The sequence below is a fragment of the Elgaria multicarinata genome, chromosome 1 (genome assembly GCF_023053635.1).
Source record: "Elgaria multicarinata webbii isolate HBS135686 ecotype San Diego chromosome 1, rElgMul1.1.pri, whole genome shotgun sequence".
NCBI classification, from domain to species: domain Eukaryota; kingdom Metazoa; phylum Chordata; class Lepidosauria; order Squamata; family Anguidae; genus Elgaria; species Elgaria multicarinata.
Genome location: NC_086171.1, coordinates 37919833 through 37943552, shown reverse-complemented (window position 1 = coordinate 37943552; position 23720 = coordinate 37919833). Strand labels below are relative to the sequence as shown.

Sequence of the window (23720 nt, the reverse complement as noted above, 5' to 3'; positions counted from 1 at the left end):
CACAAAATTCATCCTGTGGGGCTCAAGCAACAGCTGAATTAGAAACTGACCCAATGTGGTGTTTTGCATATTTAATATGTTGGCGATACCATTACTTACTATGTTTTGGGAGAGAATTTAGGGAAATTTGAAAAGTGTAAGTGCTAAAGTTGTTGAAAAAATCAACTTTAAAAGATAGACTTTTAATTCAGCTGTGCTTTTAAGAAGTTTACATTATTATCTTTTTACCATAGAAAACAGCAGAGAGCAAAGGATCACAAGAATATAAATACAGATTAATTACCACTTTGATGCTCCATATGGCACTGCCAGGTAGCTGTCTGGATTTAAAAGTTTCCCGACCTTCTGAAATGTCTGGGGACCAGGAAGGTGGGCTCACTGTATTATGGCTACTCCAAGCCCCCTAGGATATGTCAGGTGAGAAAATAGATGTATAAAACTCAGCCAAATAAAATAAAAATAAATGACGCAAATAAGAAGTTCTTAAAGCAAAGCTCATGCAGGCGCATACAAATACTCTGTTTAACGAACACATGGATTTACTGGGAGAAATTTTAATTTAGCATTCACATCTATACAGGATGAACATCAGACTTTAGCATGGATAAAACTTAGAATAAATAATATAAAAAATAAGCACTGCTAGAAAACGATTTCTTGGCATGATCAACAGATGAACTGTAACTGTAACTGAGTTATATCTTTCATTTCTGTAATACTAAACCAAGATGCACCAGTTTGGGGATCATGGGCCTATTTTAATATTAAGATCCTTCCTACATTTCAGTCTGCATCTTGGAAAAAGCGACAGACCTGGATTAGGTGTATGACTTAAAAAAAATACAAACCAGAAATGCTAAGAAGCATAGCAGAAAAAAAAATTGATAAAAAGGTATAATATGAAAATGAAAAATAAGTGAAGAGTTAAAATATCCATGAGCAGAAGTTATGCCACCTAAACACTATCCTTTTAAAAAATGTGTAACTATTGAAATTCTTCTAAAAAACAAAACTAGCAAGTAATCATGACTAAGTTCACACATATCTTGTAAGTGCCCAGTATATCTTATTTTGTTGAGCCCAGCTATTCTATTAAGATAGAATTCATATGTACTTTCATGGGGTTAATTGAGTATATTAATTTTCTATGCTTATACATAATTTATATTTATAGGAAAGCATTCCCCAAATGGAGATGGAGAATTAGGTTCAGTGATGCCATCTGCAAAGACCCAAGAGCTGCATTTTTCCACACTTTATCTTGAAACCCTGCAAAACTTCGTTTATCACATGCTATTCATACATCAAAAGCAACTACAGTAGACAGTTGTTGCTTAGAAAAGTCACAACTTTGGAAAAAAAATAGATACAACCTTACTCTTTTTGTTCATAATATAATTCAGGAACAGGAGCAAGTTCTGCTCATAATTGGAAGAGGGATCAGAGTGAGTTAGAGAAAATTGTAAAGGTGATATAAGGCCCCAGAAATTACCCTTGAAGAATAAAATAATAATAATAATAATAATAATAATAATAATAATAATAATAATAATAATAATAATTTTATCATATATAGACACAAGAGGAATACACAGGTTTCAAGCCACTCTAGCACGAAGTCCAGTAGTACTACAAAAGCAGGTTTCATTAGTTAATAAATATAGTAGAGTACAATATTAAGGAATGTTACACTAAACATACTCTTAGGCCTCAGCTAGACGAGGATGGTCGGAGGGAGGCGAACTTGCGATTTTATGATCGTTGTCCTGGTTCACACACAGCGCCCGCCATTTTGTGTTTTTTTGTTAAAGTGGGCGGAGCACACGAGCGTTTGTACACAAATAGTATTTTTTTAAAAAAAATAATTTTCCCCAGCTCCCCGTGGTTACTTGTGAGGAGCCCGGACAAACCGCGATGCTGGGCCACACGTTCCGCGGTCTTGGGATGATCCCGAGACCATGAAAAAAGCGGGCTACAACTATAGGGCGATATCCCAGGCCAAGGGAGGGATCATCTCTCCCTGCTCCCGGGATGCCCTGTGCGTCATTTGGATAGCCTGGGTTTTTTAAAAAACAATGAGTATGAAGTTTCCCATACTGTGGCAGAGTCTTGTAACACTACACTTTGGTTTGGTGTTATGTCTGAACCAATCCTAAATCTTAATATTCTCGTTAGTTAACTTTTGCAGACAAGCAGAGTTACTATTTATCAGACAAATTTAAAAAAAACACATTAAATTCTATAAATGCAGAATACTTATCTTCAACCAAACTAATTCCTAATAAGAATTCTGAAAAACAATTCTCCTTTGCCAGATAAAACACACAGAGAACAAGATCTATTCTGCTCATCATTTATGAAGTCAACTATGGACAAGGATATCAAAAGAACAGAAATAAAAAGTAATTATAGCTTTCCGCCTGGTAGCAGTCTTCAGGATCGTCAAGAAGAAAATATGTTTTTTAAAAAAATCCATTCAAAAGAGTGAAATATTTTTGTATTTTTGTTTTTATAGCATGGTCTGCTTTGTAAGGGCTTATCTAGAATGAGTTTCTATCTTCCAATGAAGTGCTAACCTGATACACTTCCCTATAAACCCTTCCCTCAAAGGCTTGAAGAAAGCAGGTTTTACATTTAGGTATGCTTAGCTTTATCTGTATTGAACTCATAAATCTGGACAGCTGGATAATAAAGCAGTAATTTTTAAGTACGAAAGCCTCAACTAAAACGTTATATGCTGCTCATTCAAGTGGGTCTTATTTTGCTCCACCATTTCTCAAAAGAAAAATATAATTGACCTATTTATAAAAGTTGCTTTCTATACATTCTCATATGGGAGAATCTTAGCCTCTGAAGGAACAGACTAGGGAATTAATGCTCTGTACATACTGAAATCAGCATCTTGCCTCAAAGGTCCCCATGATTTTTGATTGTAGTTAACAAAGCTACATAGTATATTTTGACACTTCGGCTGCATTCACATGTCACATTCTAAAGAATTCTGACTTATTGTGAACAAGAGAATGTGTACTGGTGCATACTGCCAGATTGCTCTAGCTCTAAGTGGGAGTGGCTAAATAAACCATGGACTTTCTGTCTGTGATTTATCGTTACATGCAAAACGGAAACTCGGGCTTCTCTCTCCTCTGGCATAAATGATGACTCTGGCATATGATTCCAGCTTGTCGGGGATGAGACAAGCTAGAGTTCCCAGTATGCATGCAACAATAAACAAACCACAGGCAGAAAGGCCATGATTTGTTTAGCTGCTCTCACTTGCAGCTGTAGTTATCATAAATGATAAGTTGCAAACACTAAGTCAGGTTTCCCTCAGACCCTGAGCCTACTGTTGCCTGGTTTTGGATGGTATAATAACCCATGATTGGTTACATCAACCTATTGTGGGTTATTGTGTCATCTGCTGTGAATTTTTAAATTCACAACAGTTTATTTGCCCAGAACAACTCACTATGATAACCCACAGTCTGCAGTAAGGGTTATATAACCCACTGTGAGTTATCATGTTGTCTGTCGGGTACCATGGGTTAATTTGCTTGCCTATACAGTCACACACCAAGAGAGGTTCATATCACTGTTTCTGTGTAATAATGGAAACAGTGGTACTGTAGTACTGGGTACAGCTTAAACCAGCTACTGTGGTAGTTTCTGTGAGTTAAATATACAACGGCAATATAGTGAATAGACAAAAGATTGCTACAGCAGTATTGGGAACAGCTTAAACCAGCTAGTGAGGTAGTGTCTATGGGTTAAATGCGCAACTGCGATACAGCAAATGAGTGAAAGACTGCTACTTTCACACTGGGAACGGCTTAAATCCAATATTGTCTATGGGTTAAATGTGCTTCTGTGCTATTGCCAATGACTTAAACGGGTAAGGGCAGGAGGCTTAAACATGGTAAGAGAAAATAGGATACTACTGCCCTTGGGCGAGAGGACTACAGCAAGACAGGGGGTGGATCAATTATAACTTTTGTAAACCACCCAGAGAGCTTCGGCTATGGGGCAGTATATAAATGTAATAAATCATCATCATCATCATCCAGTAGTTTAATAGGCTATGCTCAGTAGCTTGCCTGTCCATGTGGTGGGACATCATGGACTATTTAAAAAATAAGATACTGTACTTAAATTATTAATCCATCATGAATTAAAGTGACTTCCGAATGTGGCTGTTATGTCTCAACTGGGCCAATGACCCAGAGCATAATAAATAAATAAGTGCAGACTTGGAATTTGGAGTCTAAGAATGAAAATATCATACTATAACATTTAAATATCAATTTAAAAGTAAACCATTTATTTTCTCTAAAGTCAAGCACATTTTACTGATAATTCCTCTTTGGAATTCTGCAGTATGAACGAGAATGTCAATAGCAAAGAAATGTATGATCCATTAAAACATTTAAAATATAAGATAGAGGCATATCAAACAGACAGATGAACAATGTTAACTTTATTAATAAAACATAATTCTGTATTTCTTTCTCATTTTTATAGAGCAATCTTATATATGTCTACTCAGATGTTAAGGCCCACTGAGTTTAATGGATTTTATTCTCAAGTAAGTGGCTACAGGATTGTAGTCTTAATCAGCCCTAATGCGAATTTCTATTAATTTCAAGCAGGTTTTGCACTGCCATATCTGAAGATTTCTGAGTCTGACTTGGAGCATTTGCAAATTCTTTTCCTCTAATGAAGGTATTGCAATTATTCAGATTTAAGTATTAAAAATGTATTTGGGCCAAGGTCCCAAAATCCACTAAAGTTGATGGGATTGTTTTCACTTGGTTCAAAATTTGTTCGTTTGTTTTAGACAAAATTAGTTGTGTGTGTTTTTTCAAATTAGGGAAAGTAAATTTGCAAATTTATTTATTTATCATTCTTGTATTCCATCTTTTCTCTCAAAAGAGCCCAGAGCAGCCAACAGTCTCAATAAAAACCAATACTTAAAACACAAATTAAACCACAAAATCAGCAAAAAATACAATAACATTCAGCAGTAGAACTATGTAACTTTCATCAATTTCTTTATTTATTATAATTATTTCCTGCCTTTCCTTGAAGAAGCCCAAGAACCACACCATATTGGTAGTTTACCACACTGGCTCTGGCTCACTTCACTGTAATTTTGAACGCCTACAGAAACAGGTACATTGAAAGCCTACAGAAACAGGTACATGTTAAAGAAAGCTGGGATCCTTCTGTGGGAAGGATGCCAGCTTTCTTTAAACTACAGTTTCTCCATTTCGGATGTAATGGGGAACTGTGGCTGTAATGGATCCCAGGACAGCAAGGGGGGCAGATAGAGGAGACCTCAGCTGCATGGTCCCATTCCAACTGGACAGCCTTCCACAAGAACCATCCACCACCAGGATCTTGATGACCTGATATATATTGCTTAATGTTTTTTTAAAAAGAATTTTGATGTCATTTGCAAATTGCCTTGGCAGAATTCAAAAGATGGCATATAATAGCTAATAAATAACCTTAGCTGATGCTCAATGCTAGGGAAAAAAACTCCACTTCGTTCTAACTGCCAGCTGTTCTTGCACTGCAGGGCCGAATGAAAGCCCTCTCTGAACGCATCCTTCAGCCAGAGAACTGAGGGTGTCTCAGATGTTGATAAGTGTGAGTTTGGGATTTAGAAAAAATAAAAAAATTGCAACCTCTTGTAAGCCACTTTGAAAATTATTCAATTGGAAGGCAGGATATAAATCTTCAAAATAGAATAAAAGAAATAACTGAAACTATAAATAGTTTCAACAAACCCAAGGCCCCAAATCCCGGTTTCTCTCCAAAATCCCCATTTTCTGTCCAAAAACATCTTCCACACATAATCCTCAATGCAAGCCCTGATGCAGGCACAATATTTTGCATCATTCCACATTAGATGTCTAGGAAGGAAGACATTTTCTCAACTTTACACCTCTCAATGGCACTTTCATTAATTCAGCAATGTGTTAGCATTGACTGGGGGAATCTTGACTATTTCCCCTCCAGATCACAGCAGTCTAGGTTTAGAATGTACTGTTCTCTTTCATTTTTCATACAACTTGCCATTTCTCTATCTCCCTTTGTTTGGGCTCAATAAATTTACTTGAATTGGACATCTTGAACCCTCACGTAAACGCAAGTCAGGTTCTATCACCTAACTGCTAAGCTATATTATATTTTTAAGGAGAAAGAGTTAGTAATAACAGGCTGGGTCTGGGCTAGTGGTGACTAGCAGATATGGCAAGTGTTGTCACCCTACTCTCCGGAATAGCTCTGGCTCACAGTAATAGAATAACTGGGGTTGGTGACAGTTACTCGTTTGTAAGTACCGTATTTGTTTGATTCTAAGACACACCTTTTTCCCATATAAACATCTCTAAAAACGGGGTGCGTCTTAGAATCGCGGGTGCAATTATTATTCTTAGAATCAAAGCTTTTTTTCTGTTGGTGGTACTGAAATTAGTGTGCATCTTACTATCGATGGTGTCTTACAATCGAAGAAATACGGTAATAAGCGAGATGCCTCTCAGCCAATTCTCTTTGAGTGACAGGTGGGAGTGCACATCACAGTAGTGTTACAGACATTTCCCCCATTTTTTACTCATTAAGATTTACTTTAATGCCTCAAGCATAATTTGTGATGCAAACACGGAATATACATTTAATAAAACAATATGTAGACAGGTATTGGGGAAACTACACATATATGGTCACAAAAATCATCAATGAAATAAATGATTTCCCCAAGAAATGTGTAGGTTTTAAAGAGGAGGATTAAATTAGTCTTGCACTGCAAATCCTTAGAGATCATTGTAGATCATCTTCTACAAGAAATAATGGTTTGCTCTGGACATCTGATCAGCCTGAAAAATATGCTTTGGATTTTAAGAATGCCAACATATAATCTTTGGCCAAAACCAAAAGAAAAATAAAACTCTGAAAAATGTAATTTAGGGTGGAGCGATATAACAGTTAACAATAAAAAAATGTGGGGAAATGCAAAATATTTTTGTGAATGTATACTTCTGTATTTTTAGGTTTGAATTAAAGGTAAGGCTTTCACATTTTGATTTATCTTTAAGAGTCATCACTGGATAACTTTTTCAAAATGATAAAAAATTATAATGTTTTTGTCATAACGTAAAGGGTTATTCCCCACGGTAACTGTTGGCAAAGTAATGTACTAAAAGGCTAATAACCAACACCCTGGTCTCAGTTTCAGATGGAAGACAAAACAAATGTCTCCCTTAATGCCATAATCAAAATAATGATTCTTACAAAAGAATACAACTACTAAAAATGTTTTTTCTAACAGGTTTCAGTAGAACATGCTCACCTGTCTTGACCTTGGTCTCCCAGGAGAAAACTTTCTTTTGGTGATAGCTGGTTTTCCCATTCCAATTTTTGGAGTGAGTGATACGTATGTTGTTGGAAGTGTTGCAGAGGATTCTAGCGATGATGTTTGACTACGCATCATGTCGTGTGAAGAGCCTAACTCTATTGAGGCTGCTGGTGAGGAAGATACACTAGTCTTGTTTATTTCAACAGATGATGGAAATGAAGAAAATGCCTCAGCTGGTGACTTTAGAGATTTATCTCCTAATGGTGAACTGTCAGTGGCACAACTTTCACTTGCAGGAAGAGATGATGTTTCACAATTTTCAGGAGTATTTCCTCCATTTGCACCTTTTGGCACCACCCTTACTTCTAATTGTTCTTCCTTCCTACAGGAGGTACTGTCTTTATTGACTAAAATGAAAGTTTCAGGTATCTTTGCTATATCCTCAGATGTCATAGGTGGAGGTGGAGATTCCTCTGTGGACATTTCCAACAAATCAGTGCTTTGCTGTGATGGCTTCATTTCTTCATTCTGCTTATCTGACACTTGCTGCATTGCATCTGGAATATTCTCTGCTGTTTCCATCTTTTTATCAGCGTGATTACCATCAGGTTCAGGAGATTGTTTAGGAGATGGTTCCATTTCACCTGTATCAAAATGATCAGAAACCTCCATTTCCAGTTCATCATTCTTTTCTTTTAATGAGAAACCTGAAACAAACAAGGGCATTTCATTTGAGTCTCATAACATAAACATAACATTAAAAATATGTGAACAACCCAGATCTTTTGCTGAAATGTGAGAGTGCATGTAGCTTGTACTCATACTCTCAAGTCTTGAACTTTTTGAGATATTCGAACTTTGTTCTGCATCACACCATCAAAATGTGTAGGTTTCATTTAGCAATCATAGCTGATATTTGTTAGCTACTTTCAAGGATTTGTCTATTCTGCTTTTAAAGTTGTTGGCCGTCGCTTGATCTTGTGGTAGTAAACGCTACAAGTAAATTATATGTTGTTTGAAAATAACCCCCCATCTGTCCTGAATCAACTTCCAATCAATTCAATTTGGAGGCCCAGAGTTCTAAGGTGGAAAGATTTCTCTTGACCTTTCTCCAAACAATGTATAATTGTATAAACATCTATCTTTCCTCACCTTAGTAGTCTTTTTTCTCAATTAGACGCCTCAAATAGTTTAGCCTTTTCTCATATAAAATATGCTCCAAACCTTCAATCATTCTGGCTGCCCTTTTCTGCTCATTTCTCAACTCAAATTTGTCTAACCCTAGTTTTATTTAAACAGTACTGGCTGTTTTATTTTCAATCCCTTTCTTTTTAGTGCTTTACACACAGGCTGTTTGGACATCAGGGTAAACCAGGCTTCCCCAATCTAGTGCTCTCCAGATGTTTGAACTACAACTCCTAGCATTCCTGATCATTGGCCATACTGGCTGGGGCTGATGGGAATTGGGGATAGCGAGGGCTGTGCTGAACTATGATTTAACACAGGAGTGGGAAAATCAAAGACTTGCAGAATCTTCTTTGTTTTTTTACTGGATCTTCAAATTCCACCAACTGGAATCTAGTGCAAAAGACATATGCTTAGAATTGAAGAATTCTGAGCCCAGAAATTTAAGTAGCAAAACTGAACAGAGCTCACAATCATTCTACACCCAAACCCTTTCCAGGATAACCCAAAGGTTTCTTCATTTTAGCACTATGATTTAAGGTGTGTGAGAAAGCCATTTTGTTGCTGCCATTGTTAAACAATTGGGGATAAAAAATCCCTTTTGAACTACTTACAAGTAACCCAGAGATTTTCCAGTAGATCCAGATGTACTTTTTTTGCCCACTCCAGGTTTAGCAAGACCTGAACAAGCCTAGTCTCCCACCAGGCTTGCATGTTCCCTTCTCCTCCTCCAGCAAAGTCATGAGGAGACATTCAGAAGCTGAACTTCAAATCATGGTTACTGAAGCTGGCTTTCTTAAACAAACCATCATTAAGATTGTTCTGTGTTCAAACTACTTGGCAAGCTGTGGCTAACCAAAAGCAAAAGATTCCAAACTTCTCACCCCAGGAGGAGAGGGAAAGGGTCAGTGTGTAAGGTGGATTATTAATGTCTTGCTAAGCCATAGTTTAGCATGATGTCCAAAACAGCCAGTAAGTTGATATTTTCGTTGAGCTATCCAGGGCCATAATATAAAGCTAAGAAAGTTCATAGTATTTATTACCTTTTATCAATTTTAGCAAAGTAAGTAAAATCCCCAATCGTTTTTGTCAACAAAAATTTAAGATTATCTTATGCATAATGAAGTATATGTAAAAGTGCCTTTAGACTACTTGTTTTATCATCTATTTTCCTGAGGTATTTAGCAGCTAAATATAATTAGCACATTATGATACAGACTATATGAATGTCATACAGAATTATTAAACACATTCTACATATTAGTCTCTGAACTATTAAATCCCACAGTTAAATACACTGATATTGAAAAGAAACATTTATTTATTTATCTTGCTTTGGGCAACAACTTTCCATGAGATCCCCATGGGTGTCACAAAAGATCCCTATGTTTGTTATCTATTTTTACCACTGAGATCCTTTAACTTGGTTTTTCCCAAGTGGCATTTCCAATTTGTATTTTCGCTACATATGTTGCCAATCATCCCACTGGAATTTCCATCTTTTAAACAATTCTCAAGGTCCTACTGCTTTTTCCATCTTCTAAATTGGTACTCAAAAAGAAATTTCAACCTCCTTTCGCTCTGTGAATTGCAAGGCATTCTACTAGGTTTATAGAAGAATTGTAGCCTTGGGTAGAAGGCTCCAGTAATCAACCATTAACTCTACTGCCTAAAGATTTTGTACTTTTATTATTTTACATTTCTTCTGAACATCTTAAATACACTTACATATTGATAAAAAAAACCCCACTGTTTCCATGGAATATCACCCTCAGCAAGCATTAGGATGTTATACATTTAAACCTTACTTGTAGATGTCTCTTACTTGTATATTGCTCCTATAACAGATATCACTGCTCAAGGACTGGCAATGTCTATTTAATTCTCCAAATACTTCAAGATTTTGATTTCAGAAAATATATCCTAGATACATGGCATACCTATTATCTCACTGCAAAAAAATAATAATCCAAAAGTTCTCTTACCATCTGTGGCACACCTAACTGTTGAATCTTGAGCAAGACCACTATCTGTTACCAGTTGGTGCTCATTCGCCACATCGTTTGCACCATCTTCTATTTCCATTTCGTCTGCACAAACATAAACAGCAGTAAAGAATTTGTCAGCAATATTTATTATCAGTAAGTGCTCTTGGAGCTTGACCTTTTTGTTTCCATACAAATGCTATTTTAATCGTGTAGTTTGAGTTCGGTCACAAGAGTTCAAAATTTGGGTGGAAGATACAACTTATTCCTAAATTAAGGGCATGACTTGCATGCTCAACAGTGATACCATACATACTTTAGTTAGGGAAAAGTGTCCACTTCTAGCATTCACATTGAATTATATTCTCTTTAATTTTGCTTAACCCCTCTGTTGACAGGTAGGGTCAAACACACCCCAACAGCACTGAAAATACTATAATAATTTTGTGTCTGTCTTCCATGTTTAGATAGACCACAACTAAGACAAGGTACAAATTGCCATGTTACATTTCACAGGGCCTCTCCTTAATTTAGTGAAATATTACAGCTTTTGGAGTCAATTATATCTCTACTACAGGGGTGTTGAATCTCTAACCCTCCAGGATTCCACATATGGCCCTACATCACTTGTTAATCATCCAGTCACTCTCCATCAGTAATCAATCAATAGGTGTTGCCTATTTCCCCCCCCCCCCGCCCCATTTCCCCCCAATCATCTCATGCTTCCCATGATTTCTTGGCTGCCTGGAATTTTATTTTTTGCCTTGCAATGTGCTGTACATCTCCATAGACATGCACGAAACTGAGTTGTTCACCTGTTGCCCTCTTGTGATGAGTTACTTAAAAGAGGTGGGGATATTTGTTGGAAGTTTAACACAGTATAATAATGCTGCAATTTGCTGAGAGTTTTGCTTTTCACTGCACTGCTTTTGTTGTGGTTTACTTTGAAGTAGCTTACATGACCAGAGGACGGGGTTGCAGGTGGAGGTGGAGGCCACATCCAGCAGAAACTACTTCTCAGTGTAAATGGGTAGCATTGGGTTTTTCAAAAATATTTCTTGGTATTTGGGGCCCCACTCCTTTTGCCCCATCCTCTTTGGCTCCAACCACCATTGGAATGCAGCCCCCAAGAGCTGCTCCAAAATTGAATTCAGCCCTCAGGATGAAAGAGGTTTGACACTTTTGCTCTATTGGTATAACTGAAACAACTGAAAATAACATGTATGTAAGGAACTACAGGTCAAAGCGAGCCTTCAAAATTCTATTTAAATATATTACATTACTTGTCATGTCTTCAGATGTATAGCCCAGAGCCTGTTCTTTCCATTTCTTCTGAGAAAGCAACTTAGAAGGTGAACACACCAATATTTTTCCTATTTTCATTATAGATTAATGTTCCTAATTACTCATTTTCCGTAACATCACCTCAAACAGTATTAGGGGTCAATAATATGCAACAGGTTTATAAAACCTCTTTACAAATCTTTTTTCCCTCGTTAGAACCTACCTTGTGACCTTTCATTCTTCACAAAACTTATTGATCCAGCTTTTGGGATCACCACAACCCCAATTGCATCTGCAAATGTTTGCAATCAACCTATTCCCTCTCCACAGCAGGTGGATAGATTAAATAGAAACTCTCAAACAAGAACCTTTAAATTATCACTTTTCTCTGTGTACAAACGGATCTTTCCAACATGTGTTGTTCAGGCTTGCCCTCAACAATTCCAGGGCACTATGTCACTAATCTCCTTCAAAAGAATCAATAAAGTACTCAGGTTTGATTATGAGCTTTAATACTGAACTACCAATGCGAAAGATAAGCTTGCCCTTCTATGCGACCATTGGAATATGTTTACCAGGACTCTCCCACGATACTTTGTGATGTCTGAGAAAGTTACTATCTATGAACAATTATTGCCAATCAAAGCAAGTTGTCTTATGGTGTCTGATAGCCTGGAGACATTTATCCATGCTCTGGTACACTTCTGGTTGGATTACTGCAACATGTTATATGTGCAGATACCTTTGAAAACAGCTCAGAAACTTCAGTTAGTTCAAAATAGACCTGCTAGGCTACTAACTGGGACTGGTCGATGTGATAATGTGATGCCTATGCTTTGTCAGCTGCACTGCCTTCCAGACAGTTTCCGAGCCCAATTTAAAGCATTGGTGTTGACCTAAATCGCTTGGGATGAGAGTGTCTAAATTTGAGATTCTAAATGAATGTCTCCTCCCATATGCACCTGTTCAAACCCTTAGGATCTGTGGAAGCCCTGTTCCAGATGTTACTGGAGAAGGACATTAGGCAGGTGGCTAATAGAGAGTTGTAATGCTCTGTTTATGGAATGCCCTCCCCAGTGAGGCTTACCTGGCATCTACATCCTTTTCTTTTCAGCACTAGGCGAACAATATTTCTTCTTCCCCAGAAGTTTTGGAATTTAGTTTGCAGATTTTATGGATGTTTTATATATTTTAAATGTATTCCTGTGCTGGCTGTTCTTTTGTATTTTTATTAAAATATAATAAACAAATATGGCATAAAATTCAGGCTGTATTGCAATTGCAAAACATGCGTTTATGAATAGTGATGGATGAATGATTCCAATTCAGTTCAGTGTTACTTTCTCTTTTATTATTCTCAAGTCCATTGCAGTCTGTTCCCCCAACTCACCCCCATTTTAAAATTTTCTTTAAAAAAGGCAAAGTAAAATTCATATAAAACTTGTATAAAAACAGCATTACTTATGGGTTTATGAGGTGACCTGAGGAATGCCTTTAAAATGTAAATCCCCCCCCAACAGCTAACAAATGCTCTAAATAATTAGAAAGCCTAGCTCCCATCATGACTGGTTCACAGGCATTCAAAATATAGCCTCAAATGCCTTGTTGGACTGGATCTGTCTTTCCCATATGCCCCAGGGATATGTCTTGGTCATATTAAGGAAGCTATTTTTCTTCCACAGAAGACAAGTGCATATCTACTCTTCATTCCAAATAATAGTCCAGGGATTGTGAACTTTGTCAGTTCACTCCAAAATGACCAATTCCTCCATTTATGATACAAACATATACATGGGAAGGAAGAAGCTACCGCAGCAGCTCAAAACGTAGGCCAGACAGTCCCTTTACAGTCCCAGGGGATTACCGACCAAAAAAAACTGACTTGGGTTGCACATTGAAAACACACCAAAATTTCCATCAGAGTTCTTTGCCCATCAATCCAGAAGTGTCAACAGCAGCATTGATTTCCCCCCAGAACATCTGAAACTTGTAAATTTTGTACTAAAGAAAGGAAGGACAGCTATTTTCCTTTCTTCAATGCAGTAATTTCAGGCCAGAATTCCAAGCATGAAATCATTATTTACTATAAAGGTTGTTTGGACGCTTGGGACCAAATGCCCTCCACGAGGGCATGATCAAATGGCACTTTTAATTCCTATTTTGTTTGGAAGCTGAACACACACACACCCCAAGTGTGAACATCTCAAAAGACTCTCTTCCTAGCAGTTCTAGGTCTAGAGTTAAGAAACCCAGGCTTGAGTCTAGAAACCTGAGATATCAAGAAAGAAGGCATCAGAACTGGTAGAGTCTGCCACTGAAGACACAAGAAAAAAAGGAAGGCTTCAGCTCTGTAGTTGAGTGACAAAAATTCATAACAATGATGTGCTTCATGCAACCATTCTGCCTGTCTTACTTAAAAAGTTATGAAACGTGATGATTGCGCATAGGCTGCTTGAGTAGCAGGTATTACGGGTACAATTTGTTATTACTGTAAATCACAATTCATAAATATTGCACTGAGGTACTTGTACAACAATTATAATCATGTATTGCTAATGGCACAATGTGTTTTTTATGTTTTAAAAAACTGTGGGGTCAGTTAGACTTCATATACAGTTTGTGTAAGTTTGCGTACTTTACACTGTTGATCCTGATTATTTATATGCAAATATATTGATTTACTGGAAAAGGAAAGTTCGCAAGGCGTGATTTTTTTAACCTTGCAAATAGTGTCATGCATAATAACTTCCACCAAGTATTTTATTTGTACAGTTTTCTTGGGGTACATACCAGACTGACAGTCATTTTTTTCTGTCAGTTAAAGATTAGGTTGGCCAGGCTTTGTAGCTGCAAAGTTAAAATGCGGGGGGGGGGGGGAGGGGGAGTATAAATTAACATTACCATTTTAAGACTAATTCTGGAAATAGCTTGACCCCTCACTGACTTCCGCAGTATAAATAGGAAGCTATTTCCATGACTAAAGAAAACTAAAAAAAAGAAAAAAGTTCAACTTTATCTGTAGAACTTCTTTAAAAAATATTAAAGACAAATGCAAGCTTCTCAAGTTATTCTAGCTCATGCTTGCAAGCACAATGCTGTGTATCCTGACGAGAAATCTACTTAAAAATTAACACAGTAATATAGTTTCTTACTAGTAAAACACAAAAGTGCACAAAAGCAAGTAGGCTCAGGGTGGCAAGCTCTACAGAGAGCTTCAGCTATTGGGTGGTATAAGAATGCAGTAATAAAATAAATAATAAATAAATACGCCTTAATATGAAAATGCCCAGCAAAGTTCAAAATGCTAGTACTGCTGAATTTAGTGACTAATCTGTTCCTCTTGGAGACTCTGATGTTATTAAAGTGAAATTTTAACTTTTGAGTGAAATTATCATTTACACTAGTTTCAAATTTTGGATTATTTTACAAAAGTGATCTGTGGGTGTATGTTGGGACATAACTACATTCATATAATGGCTTCATATTTTTCATTTTAGTTAAACTGCCATTGTCACACTTACTACATTTTACCCAGGTCACACCATGGAAAAACATCTGTAACAAAACATTCTTAGGCTTGTCAATATGTTCCCCTTTAAGTACACTACTTTTTTAAAAGATGAGAATGGTCCCCTAATTAGCACTGAGTTAGATGCTGTCAGAAAATGGGTTGGGAGATTATTTAATCTAAGGGGTTTGTGAATCATTACTAGGAGCATTTAATGCAGAGGGAGTAAGATTTTTTTTAGAAATCCTAATTGTGCTTATCTTTTTGATGCACTAATCTTGGACAGGAAGCACTTTCCAAAATGTCAGATGAAGGACAAGCAGTAGGCATGAAGCAGTTGAAAGGAAGATTGTTTACCTGTGCCAGTTTCAGGAAGAAGTTGGGCAGTTCCCATCACATCACACGATTGTGCCTGCTCCTCTTCCACTTCCAAATGTTTGCAAAGACTACAAATGTATTCTTTTAATTGCACGTCCAGTTCATTATCAGGAGGTTTGTCGCATTCTATGTGAATCCACCTGAAGGGAATAATTAGTCATAAATTCACATTAAATCATTAAAATGATCTCTTGCTTTCACTGTAAAATCATCACCACCACCATCATCTCCTCTATATTTTATAGCTCCACAAATTAAGCCAATACCTAAATGGCATTCAGAAAACTTTTGACTAAGCTTTGCTTGCATATCTGATGCAATGTGCTACATTGACCAACGGATATCATAACAACTTTGTGTACAGACATGTAATTCCTTGACTAACTCAATCAACAAAATTCAGCTCCAGTTCCATTAGAAATGGCAACAAGCCAGCCATACTTGACAGTTACCCTATATAGGACAGAATTCATGAGAGGATGGTGAGAATCTTGTTGATGAGTCATTGTGCATACTATATTGTGGGAAATTAAGGGTTTTTCAGCAGATCAAAGTTGGATGCAATGGATGGGCAACAAAGAAAGGTAAAACACACAAATTTTGACCAAAAGGTTAGAAACTATTAAGAACAAGTAGCAGAGATGTCCAGTAATTTAGAATTAAAGTTAGGTGTCTTACCTTTTGCACATATGACAGCGCAACTTGTCTTTTTGCAGCTCTGGGTGGGAGGATTTTTCACAGAAAGGACAAGGCAGGTTCTCTTGCTGACGGTAACAATTGTCACACATAAGACAGTTGTGATGCCACTGACTACTGGTCCGTGTGCCACATTCTGCACATATCCTACAGTTCTGAAAATCACAGAAAATAAGCCTCTTTTAATCGATCGCTCTATAGCATAAAAAATAGTCATTGGCCAACATTTTCTGCTTGACTGAAAAAGAAAGTTAAAATTCATTTATTAGGAAGTTAAACAAGTAAAAATGAGGAGCCCTTCATTTACTCAAAACGCAGCCTGAGGAAAACTTTCACACTGCATTGCCATTTGACAAATATGCTGTTGTTGGGCATGGCTCTCCCAAGAACAGTAGAAATTACCAACATCCGAGGAGTCCTTTTTTGACATCTCTATGCAGAAAATAAAAGCATACTTTTCCCTCAGTAAAACTGAATAAACTAGATACTAAGTCTTGATGATGATGGTGATGATTGTGTTATTTATTTCATTTCTATACTGTCCCATAGCCGAAGCTGAGCGGTTTACAACAATTCAAATATATGTAAATGTAAGTGAAATAACTATTTGCTCCTTTGCACTAAGAACTCTCCATTGCTGTAACTGGGGATGGATTTTTCCATCAAGGTCAAATGTGACAGGATAGGGAACAGTATTTGATTCCTTCACAAACCTTAGGAAACTTCATATTTCTAAACAATCCATCATATTTCTAAACAATCCTTTTCAAATGACAGCTTATTTTCATCTTTAGAAACTTTTAATAAATAAGTATTCAACATTGCTAATCCCTGTTCCCTCATTGAGGTTTGGCCTGTTCCTGATTGGACCTGGCTCAGCTTAGAAGTGATCTTACTTGTGATTGAAGCTGGTTTTTTATACCGAAATGTTCCACATTTAAAAATCTGTTTGTGTATGTGTGTTTAAACCAAATTAAGCTATACAATTTTAATTTTAGAACTAATGTGTTTTTTTAAAAAAAAATCTATAAAAAATATAAACTGGATGTGCTATTTGCGGTCATTTGTTTCGTTTTTGGAGTGCTGTATCATGTGCATCGCAATACCTGCATATCGACTGACTCTTCACATTAGTTAAAAATATATATTGCAGAATGAAGTACATTTTAAATTATTATATAGTGAATGTACATTAAAAGCATCATGTCATTACAAGTGTCTTCTCTCCAGCAAAACCACTTTGGAAATTTATTAAGCACCATGTACTTTTATCAATAGTAGGATATGGTATAGCTGCCACTGTATTTATTTATTTTTTAAAAAAATCAGTTGTTAGAAATTGTGGAACATAAAGGATCCGACTGGTTGGAAGAAAGATGTTTTATTTAACATCACATGCATCTTCATGGAGTGCAATGTAATTGTACAATTTTATTCATGGCTATTTATGAGTTGAACTGAGTTCAATGGGAATCCATACAAGAAAGAATATGAAAAGCATACTTTCATGCTACTAATGTCCAATTTTAAATTATATTTCAACTCACTTTGCATTTCCAGCCATTTGTCGGTACAGCATCCATAACCGGTTGTAAACAAAAAGTGTGGTATCCTTTGTCACATGTATCGCATACAAGCATCTTGTTATCTTCTCCAGAATGCCTAAGAAATAGGTTACCAGTTGAAGTCTTATTGGGTATGAAAGAAAATACTTTCGGAAAACTAATACTTTATCATACATGGGAACATAGGAAGCTAACTCACACACAGTAAGGAAGTAGGTTGAGTCTGCATTTTCATCTAAGCACCCTGAGAACAACTTGACTTAACCTCCTTTCTGCCTCCCAGTGAAAGTAGGCTGTGAGGTTTAACTCTAGCTAACAAGTCATGTCGGAGTTTCTCACAGGGACTGTTCAGACAATGCGCTAAGCCATGGTTAGGCTGCTAACCCTTTCGCAGTAAATGGTCAGTGAGTGTGTTTAAACCATGGTTATGGAGCCACCATGGTTACGAACAGTTCACACAACACACTAAGTCATGGTTCACATGACTTGTTAAGTCATAATGTTTAGTTCAAAATACTTAACCCCCGTGGCTTAGCATGTCATTTGAACAGGGTCAATCCCTGCTCTGGGTCACAACAGGCCCTAACAGAAAGCAGAAAGCTATGTGCGTGCCAGTTGCGAGCCACCTAATTAACATAAATACCCTCAACTGGGCACGGGTTGTTGTGACAAAAGACCTGGTGAGGATGGATGGATGGGGTAGTTTACAAACCACCCTGAAGCCCATGCCAGCCACACACACACACCCTCATCTGGTGAAGGTAATTCTGTTAATGAGGCAGTTAATTAATGGTGCGCACGAGGGTGGGGGGAATAAGCCACTGTGGGTTATTTTGCCTCTGTGATCGTGCAAACCTGTCCACTATATGAAACCACCTCAGCTGGTGGTTTGCTCCATAATCAAATAGAATAGACAATCCATTTTGGGTCACCAAAAGTAAACATAACCTGTGAAATGTTTTCCTCACAGATCACAAACAGATCAGAAATAGATGGGAAGCCACCACACATTGCATGTGTGTTCAAATATTGCATGAACACACATGCAATATTTCTGGAAACAAATTTAGTTTAGTTATGGATAGTGGAAAGGAATAGGCACTCCCACATTACCTTACCTTCTTCAAGCACCTAACTTCTCACTTCCCCAACAAAAAATATTCACTGCTCTTACCTCAACTATCTTACTGCCCAATACTTTAACTTATACATCACCACTTTATGGGGATTCCCAATTCCATTTATCAAATCCTGGTGCCTGTAGGGCTGTAAGCATTTTCAGAGAGGATCTTCTACTTCCTTGCCAAATTCTCTGATAGTTAAGACTTTGTGTTACACATTAATAGACAATAAAACACAATGCAGTTTTGCTTACTTGCAGTTCTGACACACTTTGCAGTCAGGACACTGCCAACCTGCCCGTTTTATAGGTGTCACTTGTATATCCAGGCATATCCCATGGTAATGCTGGCCACAGGTAGTACAAAAAAGTTGGTCTAAGAGGTCTCCAGGGCTATCACAGACTGCACAGTTTGCTTCTTCCTTTGCTACAAATCAACAGATGAATTTGGGATCATTTTATGAGGAAACAAAACCTTCTCTGACTTCAGAAAAAGGAAACATGGATACAGCTTTAAATTATACAAATGAACTTCATAAGAATATTACTCGAATGTTATATAAGGATTCACAAGCCAGAAAAATACTATGGAAGAATGTATACAAAAATTAAAAGTACAATCAGTTTCCAGAAGAAAACATTCAATATATAATGTTATTTTATGCAGCAAAGTGCTCTTCATAGATTGAATCCCATTCTACATCAACCATTCCTAAAGAACCGCAGTAGAGAATGTACAAGAGCTCTTGTACTGCATGACTACCATTCACCATGACTTTATACTGTGGTAAAGGTTTTGTGGTAAAGTTTTCAGAAATCAACTTAATTGTCAAAATGTTTCCGACAAGCAAGACAAGCGGAAGAGTCTAACTCCATAGACCATGCTGCTCAGATCCTAGATACGGTTTGCTCACAATGACAGCCCATGGGTAAAATAAGCCACGGATTGTCATCCATGAGCAGGAGAGAGTGGGTGCGCTGCCTCCTGCATGCCTGCCTCTTCTGCTTTTAATCAACAACCTATGATCGGCTTGGTCGTAGGTTGTTGAGTGTTACATGTGAACCTGGAACAAACCAATGATTTGCTGTTGAGTTAACTGCTGGGTTGTTTAGCCCCAGTGCTCTACATTCACACGTGGCCAACAATCTATGAATGAGCTGATTGTAGGTTGTTGAAAAGAAGGGGAAGTGGCTGGCACATCTCTCCCACATGTCCCTTTTGTAATGTGTGAACTGATCCTCTAGGACCTATATAAAGGCATGGAAGACAGAAAGGCCCCCAAAGGGAGGAAAATAAGCAGAAAAAGTGTTGAAAACCAGAAGCTAGGGACCTCAGAATGTACAAAACCATTCTTGGGACCTTTGTGAAAGATGGGACTTAGGACAGAGTAGTCAGATGAAAGAAAAGAGAAGGCCAGAATAAGAGAAAGAAAAATAGCAGAGAGAAGGGGCAGAAAATTGTTGTACAATTTTGGAATTGCAGAAGTTACAGAAGGCTAAAGTTCATATATTGATTTGAAATAACTAACCAAATCTTTGGTTACAAGTTGCTACTAAATCATTCTCTTTTCTATATGTGCAGTAGTTTACTACCGCTACTTACATCTTTGTGGAGCCTGGTCAATGTGGTCTGGACAAAGAAGGGAAAACTTATTAAAATCCTGAAAAGTGCCTGCTCCAGCAGCACATGGGTAATGGTACATCTGGGTGCATTTCTCTTCACAGCATTTGATAGTGGCTCCAAGGTGCTTGCAATATGCACATCGCTGAAACACAAAGCACATACCGGTTTAGTATTTAAAATCAATACTACCAACAGAAAGTTCAGAGGAATATGTATTTTATATTCTTTCCTAAATTTATTCTCACTATCTCCCTGTGAGGTAAGTTAGGTGGAGACATAATAAATTAGTTCAAGCCACCTGCTAAATTTTACAGCTAACTGGGATTTGGATTTCCTATTCTCAAGCATAATACTCTATTTAATATAGCACACTGGAATACACAGGCAGTGGTGGTTTCTTTGCACAATGAACAACCCACTCAGATTACATTACAACTGTATAGTATTTTAACAGGTCCCCCCCCCCCCATTCAGATGATATTCCAGTACAATTTACCTAACGTAATAAATTTGTTCAGTCCCTTCTGTACTTACAACTTCATTACATTTGGGAAAAATGTTTCAACCCAGACCATGGGTTTTCCCAACCCAGAAATAATGATCCACCAACAAATTTATTACAACGATCTACTGCAATCTATTAAATACATTTAACTTGCAGCTCACATCATTAAACTTTATACTTTAGCCTAATTGCTTTAATCATAGCGGTATTGGGTTTTTTCTTTACATCCGTGAAGACCAGAGCAGAGCCTTCTTTGTGTTTTCACTAACGTAAAACTTTCAGATAAGGGAGAAGCCCCTTCCCCGCCCTGCCGGCACAGCTAGAGTGGGTGTGGGCTTTTGTGGGTGGGGAGAGGGAGGAAAGGACGGCCTACCTGGCCAAGGTGAGGCGTGGGCGGGGTTGGCCTTAAAAGCAGGCCCCACACACATCCCAGGCCTCTTTACTTTTCTGGGTGAATTACCAATTTTAAATTAAGAGGCCCTAGTTTTCACCAGTCTCTGGCGTCCGTGTTGTTATTTCCTGACTTCTTCCTCTATCCGCAATGATTTGGCACCTTCCTTTATTCTCTTTGTTGAAAGTGAAGGTCTGGATGTTCTTACATATATCCTGGACTGAAGTGGAAGTCTCTGAAGTGTAATTTGTAATTTGAATGATTTGCCGTGGGTATCTTTAAAATATTTATTGTGCTCATGATTTCATTAGTTTTATGACTTTCTTGTTTTGTGTTAAATTGTTGAATAACACTATAAGAAAATGTTTATACAGTAATTAAATAACTTTTCAGTCCAGTTTTTTGTCTTGAACATCTAAGTTACAATGGTGATAAATGACGTATTTATTTATTTATTATTTATTAAGCTGCCTTTCCACTTTATTTGACAATAAATACAACAGTCAACCCTTCAACTTAGTATTGTTTCCTCCTCAGGTTATTGACTAAGTGGCCGTGTCATCCATTTTACACAAGAGAATTGCATAAGTTAGATTTTCAGAAATGAGAACAATCTGGAGAAACCTGAGAAACAGTGAAAAGTGATTTACAATATGATGTAGAAAAGCAGGGCTGGGGATGGGAATCTAATTGAGCCCTTACATATGGTTAAACTACATTGGCAATTAAAAGCATTTGGCAACTTAGCAAGAAAACCACTTTATAAACAATATGGTACATATAATCTGAATCATATAATAAAACAAAGTAAGGATATCAAAATTTCTTGAATGCATAGAGGAAAAAGTGATAAAGCAGTCAGAAATAATAAAAACCCCACAGGGAGTTTTTGCAACAGCTGTTGACTAGAAGGATTATTTTCCCCCTTAGTAGAAGCACTGCTTTGCTACAAATGAGACTGGAAGTTATGATTCAAGAAGCTCAAGTATGTTGTTATTGTAACTCCGCCTGACCTTTGACAAAGAAGAGTTCAAACAGCACACGAATAAAATGTTTTTAAAGCTGTGTTACATAAATGCTACCACTTTAGTTTTGAAGCACCAGAATATTTCATAAGGGCATTTAAACAAAAAAACACCCCAAATGCAAAGAGATATGGGACTCTTAAATCAAATAGTAAGAGGTAGGAGGTTTCATACTGGCTAAAGATGACTTTTCCTCAAATCATATCCTTATTTTGCAGAACAAGACAAATTCACATGGCATGATCAAGAAAGAAAGCAGTAAGCATGGTTACAGTTCTAGTACAAAACATTAGAATTGTTGAACATATTCCTTGATTTGGAAATATTCTCAGTGCAACTGAACTATCTAGAAAATGAAGAAGAGCAACCTAGCACAGTGCCACCTCCATAAAACTAGCAATGGACTAATTTTCCTTATGCTTTTTCTTTCAGTATCTTACTGCTTCCCTGGCTGTTTCACACGTTCTCCTCCTGACAGGTATTCGATCTCACTGCTCTCCTCCTACTCATCTTTCCTCATCCATTTTGAGCAATACAAAATACAACAGGACCAGCGTTTTGAAAAGTTTAACCTGATAATCTTTCTTGCTTGGATTTCAAGTTCATTGTTTCCAATCAGAAAACCTACACAGAATACTCACATAAATATACAGTTGAAGGGTTTGAAGACAACGCCACTGGATGTGTCCACATGTGAATGGGGACTAGTGTTTCATACAAAGGGCATCAGTGGGAAACATGCTTGCAAATCAAAGATCAGAACCATATATCTTTAATCTAATTTTAAATGCGCTAGACACATTCCTGGAGAACAGCTATGACAGCTATGATAAAGCTGTAAATGTATACCCACTCACCTAGGAGTAAGACCCTTTGAACTCAATGGGACTTCCTTCTGAGCAATCATACATAGGATTGTCTTGTAAATGGAAACTCCATATTCAGAGGCAGGATACCTTTGAAAGATCGGATGCTGAAGACAAACAATAAAGGAAGGCTGTTGCCTTCACACGCTGGTTTTGGTTTCCTAGAGGCATTTGGCTAGCCCCTGTGGGAAGCAGGCTGCACGACTAGATGAACCCTATGTCTGGTTCAGC

The 23720-nt window shown here is 37.3% G+C and overlaps 1 protein-coding gene across 9 annotated transcripts in view; it reads right to left on the bottom strand.

Moving 5' to 3' along the window:
- The window catches only part of KMT2C (lysine methyltransferase 2C), a 208126-nt gene that overhangs the window by 88765 nt on the left and 95641 nt on the right, over positions 1–23720 (bottom strand). For 8 of the 9 annotated variants that reach the window (XM_063126216.1, XM_063126206.1, XM_063126186.1 and 5 more), the window contains exons 7-14: positions 20682–20844; positions 19334–19505; positions 17941–18055; positions 16376–16548; positions 15677–15837; positions 10528–10632; positions 7352–8064; positions 284–403 (exon numbers count right to left, since the gene is read on the bottom strand). In XM_063126216.1, coding sequence (XP_062982286.1) covers positions 284–403; positions 7352–8064; positions 10528–10632; positions 15677–15837; positions 16376–16548; positions 17941–18055; positions 19334–19505; positions 20682–20844 — 1722 coding nt within the window. The remainder of the gene's footprint in view (positions 1–283; positions 404–7351; positions 8065–10527; positions 10633–15676; positions 15838–16375; positions 16549–17940; positions 18056–19333; positions 19506–20681; positions 20845–23720) is intronic. The other variant, XM_063126250.1, reaches the window with a different exon arrangement.